Genomic DNA, 24360 nt, shown 5'->3' with positions numbered 1-24360 from the left:
TAAAAATGACAAAATAAAAATCGGGCCCTTAGGGTATGAAAAAGCCCCAGCCCCCAAGGAGTTAAAACACCTGTTTCTTTAATACTGATACCGCTGGTATAGAGCATGACTATTTTCTTTATATATAATTGGATGTATAAGATCAATGACTAGTACAATAACCTGTGGTTAAAAAAAAAAGATCATGTTAAAATGTCAAAACCTGGTTTGCATCAATTAACTCGTGGATTGATTTAACCTTTGCAATGTGCATATACCATTTATATTAAGCACATTGTCATTCAGTAAAATCACAATTAATTGAAAAATACATATTTACCTTTTTTGGTTTCTACTGATTTAACCTCGTGTTTCTTTGATGAAGGCTCTGTATATAAATATGTTATTAGCATTCAATATTTAGAGTATTATTGCAAATATAATTCTTTAGGATTTTTAGAACACATTTCTGATAGTGACTTATTAAACATGATTAATAGTGAAATTACAGGAATACATTAGATAAAAATTCAACTAGTTTAAATGTACTAATCTAGTAAACATGTTACCATATTAGCATTTAGACATTTTTGTAGTGCGCTAAAACTACTTGTTGGCGACCCCATAAATGTTCGAGCTTTTGCTTTAAAAAATGTTTCTGTAACGCAATAATTTAACTTAATGTTAAGTCACATATCATTTTGACTGATGACAGAGGAGAACATTTTGTTGAATTTGGAAAATGGTTAGTACAATGGAGTAAGCATAACAGATATAAGCATACACTTTAGTATCTACAAAAAAGCCAATAAATAGATAAAATAAGTTATATACCGGACCCACCAAATCTACACTTCCATTTGTACATGCAATATTACATTCCCTTGCTTACCTTTTGTCATCAAATATCTACCTAAGAGAGTTTTTTTCTAAAAAGAAAAGCTGTAGAAATATATACCTTTTTTTGTGTCTTGGTCACTTTTCTTCACTGAAGCCTCTGTGGAGCATATTATTATGTTAATGTCTGTATAGTATATGACATCCTAAGATAGACATATTAAGTGCAAATTAATATGGAACCCATCGGCAGAGAGTCAACAAGTTATTTTTCTCTTGATCTAAAACCTACATCCAGATTGTGCAGTAACATCGTGTAGTGTTGAAGGAACCTAAAAGTTTACCTTCTACACAGATAGGCAGAGAGATGAATGGATGTGACCTTCTGTAAAATGTATTGTTTATAATGCAAAAAATAAAGAAGCCACTTGGCTTGTTTATAGTATATGCCATTTGACAACCCATATTTCCCAGCAGGAACATTTCCTGGGCTAATTACCTGTCTCTCTTCCTCTATTGCTCCTTAGGGAGCAGGGATTTCCTTGCACAGGGTTAGCCCCAACAGGGATAGAGGCTGGAGAGTAACTAGCTACAATGGGAAGACATCAAAAGTATTCCATTCTGCTCAGGAAGCAGCTCTGGTTTTTAGAGAGTTATAGATCCCCCAAAATGTACGTGCATAAGGGGGGATAGCATTTTGATGATATAATTATCAACATTCAGAAATCAAATACTAGAAGTCTATCAGTAGTGTTTCAGTAGTGTCTTATTTTCCATCAGAAACACAAAATATACTTTATTTAAAGTCTGATAAAAACATTCATACAAACAAAACGCTTTTATTGCATAAATGTATTCCACATAGCGGTAAAGATTTAGTGACTAGAATACATTTCGGTGTGTCTAATAATTCCTTCGTATGCTCTGTCATGTTTGACTCCAAAATGGTGACATCTTTAGGATTATTAGTGCATGCTGGTTACTGAAAGACTAACAACCAGTATTACTCAAATTTGGAACAAATATAATAAAATGAATTAGACATTCACATTTTAATGGTGTCTTTTGAGCTTTGATTAATATTCTATTCATGTAGTGCACTGATACATATTACAGATTTAATGTCATCACGCATATAATAACATAAAGCAATATTTAGCTGTAAACATAACAGAAACTGTAGAATATTTAGTAACGGTAAAAATAAATGGACTACAAATTGCACATTATATGCAAATGCCTTTGTTGAGATTTTTTTTTAAAAAAAGAATTGTTTTTGTATATTGATAATATCTAAAGTTATATTATATGTTATATTATGTTTACCTTTCTTTGGTTCGGGTTGCACATCATGCTTTCTCAGTGGGGTCTCTGCAGAAGATGTAAATTTGTTAGCATCACATTTCAAATAGTTGATAGATAGTTACAGAAACATAGTTGATTTCCAGAATACCTGCCCTCCTTGGGAATTATATACCATCCAAAAACATAAAAGCTAATCAGTATATTTTTTCTCATTGGACTGGATTCAATGATGAATATACATCATTCACAAGTAACCAAGTAGGGGTATATTGGCCCATAGCTGTAAAATAAGATAACATTTATTACTGCTTTTTTACATCTTATTTTTTTCCACTGCAATATAGGGAAGGATTTCTATTTTACTTTATCTCTAGCATTAATTCCATCACATTATCTGGACAAAATAGGAATTAGTGTAATCCACAGGAGGTAGAGCGGGCTGCCTCAGTATTAAAGGCTGTTTTGAAATTGTTGCGATTAACTATTTCTTATTTCAGTTATATTTTTTCTTTTGCCTATATAGTCCCTTATGTACTAAAAGGGTTATAATGTTCGTGATATCTTAAAAAAAACACAATGTGTAAAGACAGTGGGCTGGTTATTGAGGACTATCAAGCATTTGTTTGACTACAAATCTTTGGAACACCAATCATCAGAAGTATAAATCAACAACAGTCAGAGGGAGTCAGAACTCCGACTCTCAAAACAAGCCAGCCACACACAGAATATTTTTGCTGCATAATATTGCTCAATAAATCTTATCCTTAGAGAAACTTTTGAAATGCTTTTTTATTTTCAGTTGGTGTGTTACTTGCAAACCAATCACCAATCACCAATTTTAGCTATTTTCTTGATTTTGTCTATATTTTCGTGTATGGGCTTCTTTATGTTTGATTAAGTCAATGTAGGTACAGTTTCCTCACATCACGGTTACAGTTTGATACCTATAAGGTGTGTCTTCGGACCTAAATTCACTATTACCATTGAAATATGAGGATAGTATGATGATGGTATGGAATCTTTGAAAAAGAGAAACCTAAAAGGAAGGAGGCATACCTAACGAGGTTTCTGGTTTCATTTACCGCTTTAAAAGATCTCCCAGACTATTTTATATATACAACTATTGTTTACAGAAACTACAAAGTACTTATATGTATAATACACACAAAAAGAAGCAAGATAAATAAAAAATAAAAAAAACCCACAAGAAACGTCAACACAGATGACAATATATTATCAATGGCCCTCTAGACAGGCAATATTGTATTACCTGGCTTTGTAGGAGCAGAGGGCACTTTTTCTTTTATTATAGGTTTTCCTTGAAGTCCAAATAATTAAAGAAAAACAACATTTATATAAATATTGAACAAAATGCTTTGTAAGTAAAAATATTTTTTTTTATCTTTAACAACATTATATATGTAGAACACCTTAACCATTGCTAAATTCAATGTTTTTAATCATAATATTTGAAAATCAGTGTATCTGTTTTTTTTTTCTTTTGTAAAACACCATTTATTAAATTAAAATGTATTTTAATAAGAATACAATTATTTGAATTAACTTTCAGATGCAACATAATAGCAGCGAAGGCTGCTTAGCGGTGGTTTAATGAATTGATTATTCTATTGTCTTTATTCAAGGGGGTGGCTGAATTATATTCTGCAATCCGTTATTTATTAATGGACTTTATATATGCATACAAAGAATTTCTACAAAGAATGCCACTTTTATAAATCAAACCTGGCACAATATTATTTACTGTGATACACACTTTGCAGTGTCAGAAACAATAAGTATTGTGGTCATCATATTTTTTGCTGATCAACTAAAATACCAAATTTAAAAGAATATTGAATTCATATTTGCTTGAAGACATCAATGATATGTGCTGCCAAAAATTAATAGCGGAGCATCTTCAGAGCCAAGTTACATTAATGCTGACAGAACAGTTTCCATTTGCTAATTTACTCATTGGGTAGGAGACAGTACATTTCTTGATCAGTTAAAGTTTGAGGTCACTTTTGTGACTTCCATTAAAATATTAGCTATTTTGCTTCTGCCTCTCTCATACTGGCATAGAGTCTATTAACAGCATTGTCAAAAAAATTATTAATGATAGCTTGAAAGGCCACATAGAAAGGTGAAAATCGAAACAGTCTTTTTTTAGATTTTGATCCATTGCAATCTATTATAGAGTCTAACACTTAACCTTTGAGCACTTTTGTGTTTCGTGCTTAAATGTTGTATGCCAGGAAGATAGGGGCTTCTGGATCATGTGTGCAGGAGCGGCTGACAGATTATGTCGTGTTCAGGGTGGAGGAGGGCTGCAGCATCATGTTCTCTAAAGGAAGGAGAAGGGGTTGCTGGATAGTTTTATATGCAGAGAGGTGAGGGGCTACCGGATGGTAACATGAACGAAAGAGGGGGGGGATGTCACTTAGTGTTGTGGGTAGAGAAAAGAGGGGCTGACGCATAGTGTTGTTTACAGGGAGCAGAAGGGAGATGTTGTATGTGAGTGTGGGTAAGGGTTCCTGCAGAGGGTTATGTGTTTGGGGGGGAGGGGCTGCCATATTCGGTGTGTGCTGGAGAGGCTTCCACATAGTGTTGTGTGCAGTGAAGAAAGAGCTACCAGTGGTGTGTGTGTGTGTGAAAGTAGGGAGATGCTGATGTACAGTCATGTGTGCAGGGAGGATGGGGACTGTATGAATGGAGTCTATTCGCTAAATTATTGCGTGCAGTGAACAAAGGAGCATTGCATTGTCCTGTTAACTGCACTTCCCATGATGCTCAGTATGTAGTATTGTGACAGAAAGTCTGGTATAGTAGTGGATGGCTGCTATATACAGCCTACAATTGAAGCCCCAGGGAAAGATAAGCACAGAGAATAAAATATTTGTGTATGGGTTCCTTGGGTGGAGCAGCGTGGGCTCCAACAGCCTTATAAAATCTAAACCGGAATTTACAGGTGACTCTAACTAAAGCTCATCCAGTCTAATTAGGAGGGTTTAAAACTGACCAGCTTGGTGCAATTCAGTCCCCTTCATTTTCCAACCAAGAAAGCTGCTGGGCAAAAACCTTGCTGGTTTTATTTTGTTTGGTTGCAGTGTTTTGTTTGGAAGTGGGGAAAAAAACTTGTGTTTAGTTAAAGCTTAGAGGAGCAAGGATTTATTTTGTTTATATAGTATATTGGTTTTGCTGCTGTTTTGAAGAAAGTACTTTTTATTTATCTGGATCTGGAATTGGCTTTTAATTTACTCTAGAAGACAAGTGGTTCTTAAAAATCTCTAACAAAAGTGAGATAAAAAAAGTATCTCACAAAAGTGAGATCACCCCTCACATTTTTGTAAATATTTTTATATCTTTTCATATGACATCACTGAAGAAATTATACTCTGCTACAATATAAAGTAGTAAGTGTACAGCCTGTATAACAGTGTAAATTTGCTGTCCCCCCCAAAATAACTCAACACACAGCCATTAATGTCTAAACCTTGGCAGGAGAAGTGAGTACACCCCTATGTGGAAATGTCCGAATTGGGCCCAATATTTTGTGTGGCCACCATTATTTTCCAGCACTGCCTTAACCCTCTTGGGCATGGAGTTCACCAGAGCTTCACAGGTTGCCACTGGAGTCCTCTTCCACTCCTCCACGACTACATCATGGAGCTGGTGGATGTTAGAGACCGTGCACTCCCCCACCTTCAGTTTTAGTATGCCCCACAGATGCTCAATAGGGTTTAGGTCTGGAGACATGCTTGGCCATTCCATCACCTATAGCCTCAGCTTCTTTGGCAAGGCAGTGATCGTCTTGGAGGTGTGTTTGGGGTCGTTATCATGTTGGAATACTGCCCTGTGGCCCAGTTTCCAAAAGGAGGGGATCATGCTCGGCTTCAGTATGTTACAGAACATGTTGGCATTCATGGTTCCCTCAATGAATTGTAGCTCTCCAGTCCCAGCAGAAATCATGCAGGCTCAAACCATGACACTCCCACCACCATGCTTGACTGCAGGCAAGAGAGACTTGTCTCTGTACTCCTCTCCTGGTTGCCGCCACACACACTTGACACCATCTGAACCAAATAAGTTTATCTTGGTCTCAGTGGACCACAGGACCACAGGACATGGTTCTAGTAATCCATGTCCTTAGTCTGCTTGTCTTCAGCATACTGTTTGCAGGCTTTCTTGTGCATCATCTTCGCAAGAGGCCTCCTTCTGCAGAACAATTTGATGCACTGTGCGACGTATGGTATGGTCTGAGCACTGACAGGCTGGCCCCCCCACCCCTTCAACCTCTGCAGCAATGCTGGCAGCACTCATAAGTCTACATCCCAAATACAACCTCTGGATATGACGCTGCACTCAACTTCTTTGGTCGACCATGGCGAGGAACCTGAGTGGAACCTGTCCTGTGAAACCGCTGTATGGTCTTGCCCACAGTGCTGCAGCTCAGTTTCAGGGTCTTGGCAATCTTCTTATAGCCTAGGCCATCTTTATTTAGAGCCACAATTCTTTTTTTCAGTTCCTCGGAGAGTTCTTTGCCATGAGGTGCCATGTTGAACTTCCAGTATGAGATAGTGTGAGAGTGATAACACACCTGCTCCCCATTCACACCTGAGACCTTAAAACCAGGGAGGGAAAATTACTAATTGGGCCCAATTTGGACATTTCCACTTAGGGGTGTACTCACTTTTGTTGCCACGGTTCAGACATTAGTGTCATTTCTTCAGTAAAGATATTTACAAAAATGTGAGGGGTATTCTCACTTTTGTGAGATACTGTATATAAATGGCCTCACATTAGAAATAACTGCTTCCTAAATTGCCTCTAGCTATATCTTTATATATGTTTGAGTTTATAGGTATGAAATACCCTTGGTACTGCAGAGGCTAAGAGTTGAATAACGATCAAGACTTGCAGTTAATGAAGGTGAAGCACTATAAAAAGCTCATAGATTTGAGGCCTCTTTGACCTTGTATGAGTCCTTTTACCGTTGTGTTCCTCAGGCAATAAAAAATCAATTGCTAATGATGTGTTAGAACACTTGGCACTCATTGTTATTGATATATAATGTTTTAATGCTATTTCAACCTCTTGTTCATGATTATTCATATGATCATTAAAATTATTTGTATCTTTAAGTGTGATGATATTTTTTCTCTTTCTGCAGAATATATTATTTCTTTATCACTAAACATAATTGCAGCATGTACAGAAAAGTGGAGCTATCAACAAATGCAGACTGTCTTTATATACAAAACACTAAGGACTTGGAATGCTCCCATGGAGGCAGTGCTGTATCTTGAGTGTGGAAAGCAGGAGGAGGTGAAAGGAGTATGCATGTTAGATTGTATAAGTGTTTGTATGTTAGCATGTATTTATTTGTGTCAGCATAAATGTGTATGTATAAGTGCATGATGGTTGGCACTGTCAAGCTGTTTGGGGAAAAACACGGCAGAGGAAAGTTGTATGGGGACAAAGATGGCACTTGTAAGCTGTTTGGGGACAAATATGGCAGAGACGCTGTATGGACACAAAGATGGCACTGTTAAGACACACAGTTGGTACTGTTAAACTGTTTGGGGATAACGTTTCCACTGTTCAGCTGTTTGGGGACAAAGTTGGCACTGTTAAGATGCTTGGGGACAAATATGGAACTGTTAAGCTGTTTGGGCACCAAGATTGCTCTGTATGTATGGTGCAAATGGGGTGTACAGTAACAGGGGTTGCTTTTACACAGATCATGTTCATATTATTGAATGACCACATGGTAATTCAACCAATTTAAGCATCTGTGATCTCTCTAGCATAGCTGAAATGCGTCTTGGTGATAATGGTTGAATTGACACTCCATTATTTTTATTAAAGATTATTATCTCTTCAAATAATAGATACACTTAAACAAGCAGGTACTCAGTATCTACACTTAATATACAGAGAGGATGAGGTGGAGCCTAAAGAAGAAGGGTGGAATCACAACAGGAAAGGGTGGAGTCTAAATGGAAGAGGTGTAGCCTGGGCAGGAAGAGGCAGGGCAAATTAATATTAGAGGGCGCATGACTTTAGTCAGGCCTAGGCAGCACAGAACCTAAATACACCACAGCCTGGATGCCTTGGGGGTAGAGGTGTATAACAGAAGGAATAGCCATGCTAAGGGGTGTAGTTTCAAGCAAATGAATGGGAAATGGTTAGAACTGGGGAATGAGTGGGGGCACACACTTTTGTAAATCTTACCTGGCTCAGCAACTGCTTTCACTGTTGAAACAATGCAAAATGACATTATAATGTATTCATCATGAATGATCAGAATCAGTCTTGTCCACATAAAGGAGAACCGTCACACAAAATGCTTTTGTGGCATCATCTACATGCAATTCCAAAAATGTATGATTCTGTTAAATGAAAGTTTTAATTATCTTATAGATATTTACAATTTTTTTAAAAAAATGCTTTAGAAGAGTTTTGTGCTACAATTTCATCATAGCAAATTACTCCAACAGATAATAGTAAAGAGAATAATAATCATGCAAATCCTGTACTGGTGAAAATAGCTGCTTGTCATTTTGCTAATTTCAATCTATAAACATGATAAAAATATATTTAATACATATTTATGTGTGAGTTTGGAAACTTATATAGCCACATAGTACATTTGAAAGGTCAATTGGGTTTAACATTTGTAAAATATTCCTAATTGCATTATTCAATTGAATTTAACATTGGTAAAATATCACTAATTGCAATGCCAACAAGAGCCTTTCTTAAAGGGGTAGATTATTGTACTTGATAGCTTCACAAAAGAAGAATACATATTAAAGTACTATGTTAGATGTATGTTGTTATGAAGCTGCCGCTACCCATCTCCTCTGTGATTGAAGCAACCAATAACTTTCCACATCTGCATAATTCTTGGGGGTAGACCCTCTTCAATGTTCACCATTGAACATTAATGTTACAAAATAAATGATACTTTAAATAACCTTCAGGTCATTAATACACAAATAAAAATATAAATGGTGGTGTGCTGAAATTCATTGAACAATATAAATGTGACAAAATGTCATTACTATAAACTATACATAGTTTTACCTGCTTTTGTAGGTTTGGGTAATTTGATCTCTGTGTCTGCAAAAAAAACCAAAAAATATATACATGTACAAATTAAAACTGGCATTATAATCATAATCAAAATTAAACAAAGTTGAACATGTAATAAGATTTCATTGATTGCCCATCTCCATATATGTTACTCCATAAAATGTACAGTATTATTATAGTTCACTTGTAATGGTCTGTTGGATTACCAGATTTCTATATTTTTTTGTTTATTTAAAACATTACATACTGATCATAATGAGGTAATTATTTATTAATAATTAAATTGGAGATTGTATTACACTATATGGCCATATTGTATATTGCTTAGCGTGATAATGATGGCTTGGAACACAAATCTAGATCAGGTCACAGAACAAGAAAACAGAATTAGATTTCCAGCTACTGAATTTAAAAACAGCAAATGGACTGAATTAATATATATATATATATATATATATATATATATATATATATATATATATATATATATATATACATATACATGTATTTTTTTTTTATTCAGTCCATTTAAACATTTTTAGATAAAAATAATTTTATGTAAGAAAATGTAGCCAGCTTAGATCACAAGTTTGTTGTTTTGTAAATGGCAATCATTTATAACCTTCTCATATGCTTTTATTGCAGCAAATTACAAAATCAATTAACTATGAGCGCCAGACACAATTAACAATATAGTTTGACTATAGTCAAATGATTAATAAGTATGAAGTTGTTTCATAAATAGCCATTGTCTTTAATACCAAAATATTTTATTATGTAAAATATGTTATGTGATTATTGCTCTTGCATAAAATGTTACAATTCTAGTCCGACTCCATCACATGGATCAAATGACATTTACCAGTGTACCGTATAGTAATAGATTGGACAATTGCTTAATGAATAGACAGGAATAATGAACGTGTTGGTCTAGATGATAACAAAATTACTAATTAACTACCATATCAAATGTAAAAATTATTAATGGTGCTTTAGTATATTCAGGGCCATATCTATCATATATATATATATATATATATATATATATATATATATATATATATATATATATATATATATATAATGTGTGTGTGTGCGTGAACCATGGAAAACAGTATTTTACAGCATCTTAACCACATTTTCTTAGTATCTATATGATCAGCATGGAGATTACCCTTTTAAAAAACATTAAAAAAAACTTTGTTTTAAAAAATGTTTTCTGGTACAAGCATTTGGTTTCATACTGAAAACAATGGTTAGCCAAGTACAATCGTTGCTTCAGTGTGATCAATAACATATACTACATAATAAAGCCTGCAGACACAGTGGACAGGGTGACAAGTCTCACATATCAAAAATCTCCATGTAAAGAACATTTGGGGTATAAACTGTTTTACTTCAAGGAACCAAGCAACCCTCAGTGAGAGTATGAATACTGAGCACCAATTATATTCAACAGTGTGTTTTACTTTACAGGTATGTGGGTGTTTCGATGTTAATTTAGCTTTAAATATACTGAGCGCTTTTGTTTGAGTATGTCTTATTATAGTTGTCACAGAAGCCTCCATGCCCTGGGCTTCCTTAGGTGCCTGGAGGCCACCCTCCTTCCTACAGACTATGGGCCAGGGTCTTGAAAGAGGTAATGTTTTTGGGGAGGTGGGTCATTTGGAACTACTTCTACCCACTGGTTCCCAATTACTAGAGACTCTAAAGACTGTGGAGCTCGGATACAGATTAGGGGTACATGCATTTTGGGAAAGGGTTTTGTGGTTTTTATTTCCGGGTCAGGATTTATAGGACAGAAACCTCTATGGCCTGTATTTGCACCAAGATCTGATATCCAGTTGGTTCCGGCCTGAAATCAGGGAACGGCCTGTTTTTCTCATCTTCACCACAGCAGCAACTCTCTACTGGGCTGAGCTGTGTGCAAAGCAGGGCCAGATTGGGAATTGTGTGTGTTTTGCTGTGGCTATTGTATGTACCCGTGTGTACTGTTTTAAATACTGGTGTTTCCCAGTAAACTTAGTTCATGTTTTACCCTCAAAAATTCAATCGTGGCTAATGTTTCTTGAGGGGATTGCCTTTATTGGCCAACATTTTGACATTGGCAGATAACAAGCGAGAGGTTCAGCGGTCTGAATAGCAGAGGAAGCCAACTTTAGTGGATATACCCAGATGGGGTACTGAGATCCATTACAATAGTGATTAGCTAAAATTATAAAGTTAAGGGCAAGAGGATGAATTTTAAACACAGCAGCAAGATCCTTTAGGGAAATCTAAAAATTGCAAGGAAGCCATTAGGGAGAGAAATTGTGGTTTACTAAATTAAGGGTAAAATACAAAGGGAGATAATGGAGGAAAGCGGGGAAAGGAATTAAGGCACAGAGGTAGAACTACCATTTGTTTATTAGGACCCATACTCAGTTCCATTAAGGATAACATTAGTCCACATACTTCAGACAACATACCAAAGCTGCAGTGTCATCAATTCCAATTAAAAGTTTTATACATGATTTTGGTGTAGTTAATTGCCATAGTACTTAGCAATAAAGTAATTGTAATAAATCTAAATGGTGTTACATTACCCGAAAATAATTTAGCTTGGATCATAGAAAGTTAGATTTATTACTAAGCGTACTAAGTCACAAGCCTTATCAGACTCAAATCTTAAGGGCTGTTGTAAAATGGTTATAATTAAGATCTTTTCTATCCATTTGTGTAATAACATTTTAGGGACTCCCGGGAATCATGGGAATTGGTGAATTAATAATAATTACATATTGGCGGAAACATCTAATTTTAAACTCGCCATGCAATTACAATTAGCTGAAACGCTATATCTGGTTACATCTAGTTGTGACTCAAAGTCTTAGTAAAAGTAGCAATTCCCCTCTGCTTCCCTTTCCAGTCCTTCTGTCTCTTAGTCCGTACTCTGCTGGTAGCTGAAATGTGCAAACCAGCCCCTTAACAAATAAAATAATTAAAAAAATTCAGGTTCTTGAACCAACCACGTGTGACCAAACTGTACACCCTTGCCTAATTACAATACTAGATTAAATTTTAGAGGAAAATGTAATCCTACAAGTCTTCTAAACCACAAGTTTTTACTTGTCCATAACATCTTTGTGAGATGTCCTGCCAGGAGACGGGTGCTGTCACTGCAGATATCTAACCTTTCTGTGAAGATCTTATGATGTTTCTCTCCTGTGGGCAAATGTAAACTACTTGCATGAAAGCTGTATGATTTATTATAAGCTATGGATATCTATGTGACTGCCAGAAGCTCACATAATTGTCATTAAGCTGTATTATCGTAATACATTTTTTTTACTATATCTTTCAGCTATTACAAGATAGACTTGGTATTAATTGAAATGGCTTTTAAATATGTAAATGAAGAACGTGTATGTTGTTGTAGCATTCCAAAATTATTTTTCTGAAGAAGTACAAAGCTTTGTTGGTGTTATAAATCATTTATGGCTTCACTAAAATATGGCATATGACACTCAACTACTGAAGAAAACACACTGTTTGTCATAACAATGTTCAAATCCATCAGCAAAATATACTGTACATCTTTTCTTTTTTTCTTTTAATGTCGGCCTTGCTTTTTTCAATTACTTCTGGCCACTGAGCTGTCTTAAAGTTTTTCTACAGAATCTACATGGCATGCCTCGTCCTGAAAGCTTAACCTTTCCTGCGGCAGTTCACTAAATTTTCTCAATGTCTTCAGAGTGCATTAAATGATCATCTAAAAATAAGGATTCTCCAACAAATCTACTGAGTACTAAGTCTGAAAGTTGTAAATTTGTTTTACATCAAAATGACCTTCAGACTTTAAGTGCTACTGTGCTAATAATGAATGAATAGGTATTATACTTTTTTTTCAATTTATTTGGAATTTGAAGAACACACTTTATATTTTCCAATGTTTTATAGCTAGTTCTAGTATTTATTAGGGTAAGAAGGTTGTATAGTATTATGTAACAAACTTGTGCATTCGGATTCATAACAAAGTTTGGCAAATTTAGTGATTCGTACAAACCAACAAAAACAAGGTCAGACCCCCCACATGGTGGATGAAAATATACCAAAAAGCTCCAGATGTTCATCCAAAACTTGCGGGCCTTTAAACTCACACTCTCATGCTTGTTCATCCTTTCTCTTACACTCTCTTAATGTTTCTCTGCCGACCACATCTAAAATTTGCGGGCCCTTTGCACTCACACTCTCTCACACTCTCATGCTTGTTCATTCTTTCTCTCACACTCTCTAAATGTTTCCCTACCGATTCTGCTTCCCCTTCTGCGTCTTTTTGTTCTTCATCCTCTCTCTTTTATCATCTCTCTTCTATGTTCATCTGCATCTCCGTGGACATAACCTGGTGAAAACTTCCACCAAAACGGTGGCCCTTCCAGTACTGTCCTCGCTGAAGATGTCACAGGAACTCCTGTGATTTTGGTGGAAGATCGTGCTGCTTTCGGAGACATTCTCTCGCCCCAATTGGAGGAACAGGGGAGAGAACATCAATGGAAGTGCCACTACTTTGGCGGAAATTCAAACCAGGTTATGAGAGAGTAGATGAAAGAGAGACGATAGAAGAGAGACAATGCAAAAGCAGAAGTGGAAGCAGAGAAGCTAAGGAAACATTTAGAGAGTGTAAGAGAGGTAACAAAAGTGTGAATGATGTGGGCACCTGGGGATTTTTTGCACGTGTCTATTATGTAATGATTCAATTGTATATACTATAATATTATGTTATTTTATATATTATATTATTACTTTATTTTGTAAAGTCTATAGTACATATTAGAACCATTCTCCTAGATGCCGCATGGACAATGCCATTTTAGTAGATCTAGGCAACTAATTGTAAACATTTTAGTAGGCGTTTTGGTCCCTTATTCGTGTGTATGGCACCCCTGACAATGGGATGCAAGAGTCCCTTAAAAAAACAAAATATTTGTATTGAAACAAATTTAGGGAAATATGAATTGTGTCGCTTATTAGGCAAATAAATAACGTACCTTAATCATCTTAGCGATAGGCACCCTAGACTTTCATGTTTATTGGAAATATGCATAAAGTCTAGCCTGTCAATTAAATGTATGCTGTCCATTAAATGTCAGCATCAGTGGAGAGCCTAGTGTTATACACTGTAATGGAAGTGGCTTGCAAGAAGTGCATTACCTCCACTACCAGCGACCACTAGAGAGTGAGTGATGATGTGTACATCTGTTGTTTATCTTCCACAATGGATAAGGACTGCCTTCATGAAAAGCCATGTGGAATACCAGAAACTCCAGGGGAAAGAGAGAGGAGGACAAGACATGCTGGAAGGAGGGTGAGAAGGCAGCATGGTAGAGGCTAAGGGAGCTGTGAAAGTTTTCCAGAGAAAAAGAATGAAATAGTAAGCTGTTCTTTTATCGTGGGCTAGTTAATTGCCAAGAAGCTAGGGCTAGTTTAGTGCCTAGTATTGTAACTATACTTAGAAAGCAACCTGGAATCACGAGCCAAAGGTATAATTAAAGTATATCACATTATATAGCATAATGTCTCTTGGTATTCACCTTTACATAATTTAACTGTATTCTGGAATCAAAGAAATTATTTGCTGTACTGAACTTTTCTTAGTGGTGAGTTGAAATCCCATTGGGACATGAAGGTTCCAAAAGATCCCAAAGGTCATTAACAATTAAACAATAGCATTACATTTCATAGGACCCAAACTAATAACGAGTCCTGTTTAGTTCAGCTATACTTGATTTGTTGCTACATTTTTCTGTAGGAACAAATCGTCTTTTCTGTAACTGCTGCCAACTGGGTTTAGTTTACGATAAGTATGTTCAGAGTATTTATTGTGGCCTTAGGGGCTGTTAAAAACTGTTTGAGTTATATAGGTTAGGTTTTTTCTTTGCTTTGTTCCAGACACAAATAGTCTTAGGGACCACTGGGAGAAGAAAACAATATAAATCACATTTTTATAGAATGTTTTTTTTTGCCCCACTGTACAAGGATATAATGCGCCAAATGTAAGGGATAATGGTAAAAAGGTGGGTGGAGAATGGGCACAATTATCAAATTAATTGTGAAGTAGATGTGACAATGATCAAGCGCTTCCTCTGTAGAGGCTACATACACTATATAGTGGTTTATCACTACTGTCTAGGTATAAACCTAGAAACAATATTGGACAAGAAGGTGCAAACAGTAATGGTTATGTAAACATTAATAAAAAGAAAGTAGTTCAGCTGGTAATACCCAGTAAGAATATAAAAAGAAAAATCTGCTATATTATAATTATTCAAAATTTGTAAAAGGAACACAAATTATTCAAAATGTTTTAGATGTGTTTTACCAATTACGGATCAACTGAAAAAAAATGAATGGGTTTTTTTCTTTTGTGTGTTTTTTGAAGGAAACAAAAAAAAAACAGTACCTTCTTTTGCTGCCTTAGCCGCCATTTGTTTCTTTGGCAATTGTTCTGTAAAAAAACACATAAGACTTTAGAATTTTATATTCTATATGTGAATCACACATGATCAGAGTGCGAGATTTTTTTTTAATTACAAGATGATACCACACATGGATTGAGCGGGTAACTTTTAATTGCAAAAACATAAGTGAAATGAAAATTAAGAATAAAAAATACTATGCACTGAAATGCTTGCATAACATTGAACCCACTGATGACCACAGAGCATCCCTTTACCACTTCCTTCCCACTTTCTACTCAAACATGGGACTTTTCTACACAAGGCACATTCCCGAGACATGGGATGTGGTAGAATCCTTTGATTATGTTCAGGTACACTCTCTCAGTCTATCGAGAGCTAACCCTGCTTTCACTCACACTGTCATGAGGCCTGGTTCAGCCTTTCTCCCAGGAGAATCTTACTGAGGCTGTTCCTTCATTGAAAGTCAACTCACCTGAAACTCACAGTTTAGTGCCTCAGTCAGTTTTAGTCGATTGCATTTACTTAATCTGATCTTTACATTGGAATCGAATCAATCATGCAGTAGTACAGTTTAATGGATCTGCATGGCAATATCCCACTTAAATATAACACCAATTTTACTGCATACTTGACTAAAACTCATCTTTGCTGAACTTCACAATGGACAACTAGAGTATTTATTACGCCTTGACTTGCTGGCAAATGCCAGCTGAATCTGCAAAATAGAACCGTGATCCACAGCACACTTTTTATCTTGGCCATTCCAGATTCTTCCTATTAACGCTATACATTCATTGTAAATAAATACAATGATCTGCGTTTCCCAGGGTCCACTATTAACATTGTACTACAATGTTGACTGTTCAAATGTAAATTACCTTTTTTTGCTGAAGACACAGAAATAACTTTGACTTTTTCAGATTCTGAAACTGTAGAAGAGGTAAACATATAATCTTATATGTAGCACTATTAGTCCAAAGCAACAAATTATTTGAAGGAATTAGTTTAGTCAGAACAATAATGTACAAGTTAAAATTAGACAAATAATAATAATAATAAAATTTTAATGCAGTAACATTACAGATAAGCAGTATAGCTGTTATACATGCAAGCAAAAAAAAAAAAAAGTTCCAACGATAAACAGATGATATAAAATTATGTACAGGATGTGAAGTTTAGCCAAACGATATATATTTGACAATTTATTTGTTAAGATGTTAGATGCATTTTTTTCAGTAAAATAATTTACTTAACAGCTCAGCATGAATCATTATGTATAATCCCAGAGATCATTCTAAAAATTATTCAGGATTCATTGACCCTTACGAAATAATTTACATGTGATTATATAGAAAACAATCTCTATGATCGATTCTATAAAGGGGTACCGCCGCCATGCTTTATATAGGTTTGTTATTGTCCTATGGTTGTAAAGAATATTTATGTAATATTTATTGGACAAAGCCGTATAAATATTGTAACTTTAACAATTATTCCTATGTTTCACACGAGTACTTACCTAGCCATGATAGTTTGCTATTTGAAAAGCTAGATCACGGAAGCATCTTGGAGATTACATAGTTACATAGTTACATAGTTATATAGGCTGAAAAAAGACATGCGTCCATCAAGTTCAGCCTTTCCTATATCTGTTAATTTGTTGCTGTTGATCCAAATTTTAAAGATTAGGACACCTATAGTGTGGTGTAATCATGTATTGTCACAAAATAGCAAAATGTGTCTATACTTGTAACAATATTCTGATACAGATCTTCTTCTGAGCTAAGGCCAATACCACCCTTAGTGTAACACAGGACTGTACCAAGAACTAAGGAACATCCATGCAAAACTTTATTTAGGTTTTCATGCTTCAGGTAACAAAACCTTAACACATATAAAAAAATGGCAGACATTCCCCTTTGAATATGTGTTTAAATACAAAAACAAGAAAATGAAAGTTGGGAATGAATAATACTAATTTGATTACAACTGATACAATAACAAACCTTATTCATTCCCTACTTTCATTTTTGTGGTCTTTTCCATGTAACACTCAATAAGTAGTCCCAGCAGCGTACCTAGCAGGGGGTGGGGGGGCACCAGGTGCCGCTCATCAGGGGGGTGCCAACTTGCCGGCACCCCTCCAGAGACGGACAGTAATGCCGCCGCTGGAGGAGCAGGCTCGCAAGGGAGCGATATCGGAGGTCTTTAACAGACCTCCGGCTCCCTTGAGTGATTTTAAGCCGGTACAAGGATCTCCCTTAAACCCGGCTTAAAATCACTCAAGGGAGCCGGAGGTCTGTTAAAGACCTCCGATACCGCTCCCTTGCGATCCGCGCGGCAACAGCTGCTGTGCGCCGGGGTTTGTTGTCAGATCCCAGCGCACAACACTGAAGCCGCGCTCACCACTGTCCGTGCCCTCTGAACCGGAAGAAGACAGAAGAACTGAAGAAGGAGTGAAGAGGAGGAAAAGGAGCTGCAAGGAGAAAAGAGGAAAGGTAGGAAAACATTCAGTGACAGTGAGAGTGGATTGGTATATGTGTGAATTGGTATATGTGTGGATTGGTATGTGTGTGGATTAGTAAATATGTGGATTAGTAAATGTGTGGATTAGTATATGTGTGGATTAGTATATGTGTGGATTGGTATGTGTGGATTAGTGTATGTGTGGATTAGTAAATGTGGATTGGTAAATGTGGATTGGTAAATGTGGATTGGATGGGTGTTATGCTGTACCATTTCCAATGTGTTTTTCATTATATAATTATGCTCTAAAGTACATTATAACTCCCATCACTCTATACTGTTCCATGCAGTGGCAGAGCTGGGAGACAGAGGCCTTGCACCCCCACCGCAGGACTCCTGAAAGGTAAGTGAACTTCAAAGAGGGAGGGGGTAGATAGTTAGGAGGGGTAGATAGGGAGAAGGAAGTGAGACGGGGGATAGGGGGTAGATGGGGGGGTCATATTCGGTTTCGGCCAGGTAAATGCTGCATTTTCGGTTTCAGTCCAGAATTCATTTCGGTGCATCCCTACAACTAATGAAGTGGTAGGCCTACACCACATCAATGTTTGGCTTAGTATATAGTGATAGGAGTTATGCTGCACTATTGTCAATGTCTGGCTCAATGTACAGTCAGAGCCGGCCTTAGGTGTTCTGGCGCCCTGTGCGAACTACTCCTCTGGCGCCCCCCCTCTGCCCCTTCAAACTACCCCCCCCCTCTGCCCCTTCAAACTACCCCCCCTCTGCCCCTTCAAACTACCCCCCTGCCCCTTCAAACTACCCCCCTCTGCCCCTTCAAACTACCCCCCCTCTGCCCCTTCAAACTACCCCCCCCTCTGCCCCTTCAAACTACCCCCCCTCTGCCCCTTCAAACTACCCCCCCTCTGCCCCTTCAAACTACCCCCCCCTCTGCCCCTTCAAACTACCCCCCCCTCTGCCCCTTCAAACTTACCTTGAGGAGTCCTGCCGGCATTTCATGTTGAGCGCCGGCACCGCGACGGAGAGTAAGGGGCGTCGAGCGGTTGCTGAGAACTTCACGAGCAACCGCTCGGCGCCCCTGCCCGGGACATAAATGAAAACATTGTTGTTTTTTTTTTGTTGTTTGTTTTTTTAACTTTATTTAACATCCTCCATGTTAAATAAAGTTAAAAAAAACTTTTTTTAACAAGGAGGTTGTTAATTAAAGTTAAAAAAACCAACAACAAAAAAAAACAACAATGTTTTCATTTAGGTGCAGAGGGCGCGGGGGAGGAGGACCCCGCGGCGGCGGCGGCAGCAGCAGCAGCGGAGGAGGACCCCGCGGCGGTAGCAGCAGCAGCGGAGGAGGACCCCGTGGCGGCGGCGGCAGCAGCAGCAGCAGCGGCGGCGGAGGACCCCGTGGCGGCGGCGGAGGACCCCGTGGCGGCGGCGGCAGCGGCGGAGGAGGAGGACCCCGCAGCGGCGGCGGCGGCGGGGGAGGACCCGGCGGCGGCGCCCCCTGGAGTGTGGCGCCCTGTGCGGTCGCACAGGTCGCACACCCCAAAGGCCGGCCCTGTGTACAGTGATAGGGATTATGCTGTACCACCGTCATTGTCTCCCTCAGTATATCGTGGTAGGTGTTATGCTGTACAACCGTCAATGTCTGCCTCAGTATATAGTGATAAGTGTTATGCTGTACCACCGTCAATGTCTGCCTCAGTATATAATGATAACAGTAATGCTGTACCACCTTCAGTGTCTGCGCCGGTATATAAAGGTACAAGCTATGCAGTTTTAAAGTGTGTGTGTGTGTGGGGGGGTGCCACATACAGGATCCGCCCCAGGTGCCAAATACTCTAGGTACGCCCCTGAGTAGTCCAGTGTTAGATGCCCAATACAGCATGAACGTTGAACACAAACTTTAAACGTGGCTTCAAGTTAAATCCTCATATGGTTGATGCTGTTACACAGGAAAGAACAAACTCTCTAGGCCAGGATTCACCATAGAAACATATATTATCATAGAATATGTCCCTTTCGTGTATTGATTTGCTTTGTAAATTCATTGTAGTGAATTGCAATATCCCAAACCAGTAGTCTACAGGGAAAAAAACCTTTGCATATTTTTCAAATTGTTTTATGCATGGCAGTGCAATATATTCTTCAGATACAAGGTTGTGCAATACATTTTGTCTGTTTAGCTGTAAGCTCTGGGTATGTGTTATCTTGGGTTGTCAGGCTCTGACAAGTGTTACTGCTATTTGAAAGTCAAACGGTGTGCTGACAAGGTCTAAACAGGCTCAAAAGTAGGAGTTTACATGGGAAAATATATCCATAAACATAATATGTACTTTGGGCTATTTAACCTTCTTTATTTTATTGGAACCAACACCTTAAAACCTGAAACAGAGATTTGCTTATTATTAAGTATTGTGAAGGTTGGAATATTTTTACCTATCTTTCAAATGAACCTTCATAATGTAATTATAGCACAGCACAAGATAATTATTTGTATTATTTTTTTTAAATGTCAGGGCACATATCAGACATAAGGCATTTTTTGCCTCTGCACTAGTCCACTATTTAGAATTTTTTGCAAATTGTTTGTCAATCAGCAAAATTGTCTCCTCAATAAGCTTTCAATGCACATTTATGTAGATCTGCAGTTTTCCAAAGGAAGGTTGAATACTCATCAAAGAAATCAATTAAATAACAAGCACTATTTTATATATAATAAGTTAGGAATAATTGTCTTTATAAAAACCAGTTTTTTTGAACTATTACATAAACCACATTGAGGGCCTAAAATATACATTTTAAAATAGTAGTTGGGGAAAGCAAAAGATACTGATTACAACCGGATACAGTTTATTATTTCGGAAGAGGACTTGTGTTTGAAGAAGGAATAAGAGAGGGATATGAAAGTATTTGCATTCACTTTTTGTAAATCATTGTGAGGTTGATCACTTATGATGGTTTTTTTAATTAAAAAATAACAAGTGCTCATGCTATGAGATACAAGATCGAACCTTCTGATATGCATATATACATGCTTCATGATCCACTTTTGTGACAGTATAGTCTAATTTATGTGTAAAAATACTTAAGGCCAAAAAAAAATACTTTTTTTCCACTATATATTTTTTAGATTGAGAATGAAGAGAGCAATACTAGAGAGCCCTGTATTGTATAGCTCTAAAATATTCTTACCTTTATATTGTTTTCCACTTCAGAAATTACGCATTTTTTTTATAAAATAATGATAAATGATTTAGTGTTTCAGTTATTGTAATGTATATGTATATATATATATATATATATATATATATATATATATACACATGACTCAGAGCTACCTGAGAGTAAAATGACTGTTGCAGTCCGCTAAAAAGAAAGGTCTTCAGAAACAAAATAACACTATAGTACTACAAATAATAGAAATAATAAAAATACCGATATCAAGAGTGTTTAATGTTTAATTGAAATCAGTATAGCAAATTTGTAATCCAGATCTTATAGCAATTATTACAATTAAATACGTTTACAACAAGATGATCATTTATAACAACTTCAAGAATAGTATATGTATATATATATTTATACTGTAAATATATATACACCAGTTACTAAAAGCTTTGTGACCCTAACAGTGACAGGCCACCTTCCCACATGCTGCTGGCCATCCAGAAACTGGCCACGTCCTCTCCAGCACAAGATACACTAATAGGAAGAAAAAGGGTAATGCAGGAAAAGAATAGGAAATAAAGTGGAACAGGACATTGTAAAAATGTATTAAGATACAGGGATAATAAGGCACAAAAAAGTAGGGGAAGTACATAAAAGCAAGGTAAGGTAGGAGAGGAAAAACAGTGGTAATATAGAGAGAAAAGGGCGTGATGGGAAGGGAGGAGGAAAGAAGAGAGAATGGTAAGTAAGAAAGTAGGGAACTAATAAAACATACTTTACATTTAAAACAAAAATGTTTACATTTTTGCTGATTTAACTAGTACATATTATATGGTGTAGAGAAAGATTTATGCTGGAAAAACCAAAGAAACTATTTTTCAGACAACCACAAATTATCTAAAATATATTGAAAAAAATAGCTTTGATATAATTGCAGGTTTGATCCACATTAATAAGACAGAAATACATGGCATTTAAAAATGACAGGCAGGAACAGATAACACAAATACTTTAGTGGAGTAAAAACTCAATGGCGAAAGTGTTACTTTACTTCACTTTTTACCTGTGGCCGTTGCCGGTTTGTCTTTAGCCTTCACATGTTCTGTATTTCACAAACAATAAACTATATTAGTAAAGATTACTTCTTATAACATCACAAACAAATAGTACACTTAAGCATTTGGATTTGTACGAATTTTAATGAACTTTGCCTATTTTGTCAATTGGTACAAATGTAGAAAAATTAGGAGGGGCCCCAACGAAACAAACAAAAAATAAAGCAGAGAGCTCCAAATTTTTGTGTGTAGAATTTACTCTGGAAACAAAAATGTAACGGTATATAGAAAAAATCAACATTGAAATAATTGAAAGTTTTCGGTCTAAAAGTTGATCCACATTAATAAGTTCATGGCATTTAAAAATGACGAGTAGGAACAGTTAACACAAATACTTTAGGGGAGAAAAAACTGCATGGTCAAATATGTCACTTCATTTTATTTTGTTACCTGTGGTCGTTGCTGGCTTGTCTTTAGCCTTCACATGTTCTGTGTATTATAAACAAACTATATTAGTAAAGATTACTTCTAATAACGTCACAAACAACCGCTCTCTGCTGCCACCAGCCTTCTGCCTCAGCTGTTGAAAAGTGTCAGTTCCCATGAGTGCAACCTGTGTGCTGAGGCAAGTCTTATGTACGCAAACTGGGTGCTGCCTCATGTCCTATATGTGCAATATGGGTGCTGGTGCTAAATGGTGTAAAAACTAGGAAAACTTGAACCAATAGTCCAGCACATTGATATTAAAATACTGATGTGATATTGGGAGTATATGCTGTACCACCGTCAGTGTCTGGCTCAATATATAGTGATGGAGTTAGGGTGTATCACTGTCAATGTCTGGCACAGTATATAGTGATAGGAGGTATTCCGTACCACCGTCTATGTCTAGCTATAATAATAAGAGATACACTGTACCACCCTCAATGTCTGGATAACTATATAAGTTGTAGTATACCACTATGAAGTTAAATATATATATTGATGGGGGTTATACTGTATCACTGTCAGGCTCAGAATATGTTGATATACATCATCTATTTTCCTCAGAATAACCTCTGTATAGATATAGTTGAGGGCACAATTTCCTGTTCTTGCCTCAGGTGCAAAAATAACTTGCTACGGCTTTACCCCCCTTGCTCGGCTGCTTCTTTAAAGTCAGAGCGACAGATGTTACTGACACAGAAAGTGTAATGCTATTTGGGGGTAAAGATATCACTGATGACCTGTTTGGGCCCAAAATGACACTGACACGCTGTTTGGGGACAAAGCTGGCACTGTGGGAAGTGAGTGACATGGTACATGGCTAAGTTGGGGGGCCCAAAGACGTGGAGTAGAAAAATTTGCACCCAGGAGTCAGTGACCCTAGACTCAGCCCTGCATTGAAATAATTGCAAGTCTTCTGTCTAAAGGTTGATCCATGTTAATAAGACAGAAAATACATGGCATTTAAATATGACAGACAGGAACAGTTAACACAAATACTTTAGTGGAGTAAAAACTCTGCGGCGAATGTGTTACTTAATTTTATTTATTTTACCTGTGGCCGTTGCTGGCTTGTCTTTAGTCTTCGCATGTTCTGGGTATCACAAACAATAAACTATATTAGTAAAATTTACTTCTAATAACTTCACAAACAAATAATAAATTTATGAATTCTTTAAAGTCAGAGCGACGGTTGTCACTGACACAAAAAGTGTAATGTTGTTTGGGGGCAAAGGTATCACTGATGACCTGTTTGGGCCCAAAATGGGAAATATATTCAGTATGCATTGGATGTTTTTAAAATATTTAAAAGTTGATCCACATTAATAAGTTCATGACATTTAAAAATGACGAGTATGAACAGTAAACACAAATACTTTAGGGGAGTAAAAACTGCATGGTCGAATATGTCACTTCATTTTATTTTGTTACCTGTGGTCGTTGCTGGCTTGTCTTTAGCCTTCACATGTTCTGTGTATTATAAACAAACTATATTA

At 36.8% G+C, this 24360-nt stretch overlaps 1 protein-coding gene across 1 annotated transcript in view; it reads right to left on the bottom strand.

Moving 5' to 3' along the window:
* Positions 1-24360, bottom strand: part of TRDN (triadin) — a 184000-nt gene that overhangs the window by 27627 nt on the left and 132013 nt on the right. The window contains exons 30-41 of the mRNA XM_053459015.1: positions 24296-24334; positions 23919-23957; positions 22829-22867; positions 22387-22425; positions 16556-16606; positions 15659-15703; positions 9211-9246; positions 8356-8376; positions 3392-3439; positions 2143-2187; positions 938-976; positions 320-367 (exon numbers count right to left, since the gene is read on the bottom strand). Coding sequence (XP_053314990.1) covers positions 320-367; positions 938-976; positions 2143-2187; positions 3392-3439; positions 8356-8376; positions 9211-9246; positions 15659-15703; positions 16556-16606; positions 22387-22425; positions 22829-22867; positions 23919-23957; positions 24296-24334 — 489 coding nt within the window. The remainder of the gene's footprint in view (positions 1-319; positions 368-937; positions 977-2142; positions 2188-3391; positions 3440-8355; positions 8377-9210; positions 9247-15658; positions 15704-16555; positions 16607-22386; positions 22426-22828; positions 22868-23918; positions 23958-24295; positions 24335-24360) is intronic.

This window comes from Spea bombifrons, chromosome 3, assembly GCF_027358695.1.
Source record: "Spea bombifrons isolate aSpeBom1 chromosome 3, aSpeBom1.2.pri, whole genome shotgun sequence".
In the NCBI taxonomy this organism is placed as follows: domain Eukaryota; kingdom Metazoa; phylum Chordata; class Amphibia; order Anura; family Pelobatidae; genus Spea; species Spea bombifrons.
The sequence above is the reverse complement of the archived record's forward strand: the minus strand, read 5'-3'. Positions and strand labels throughout refer to the sequence as shown.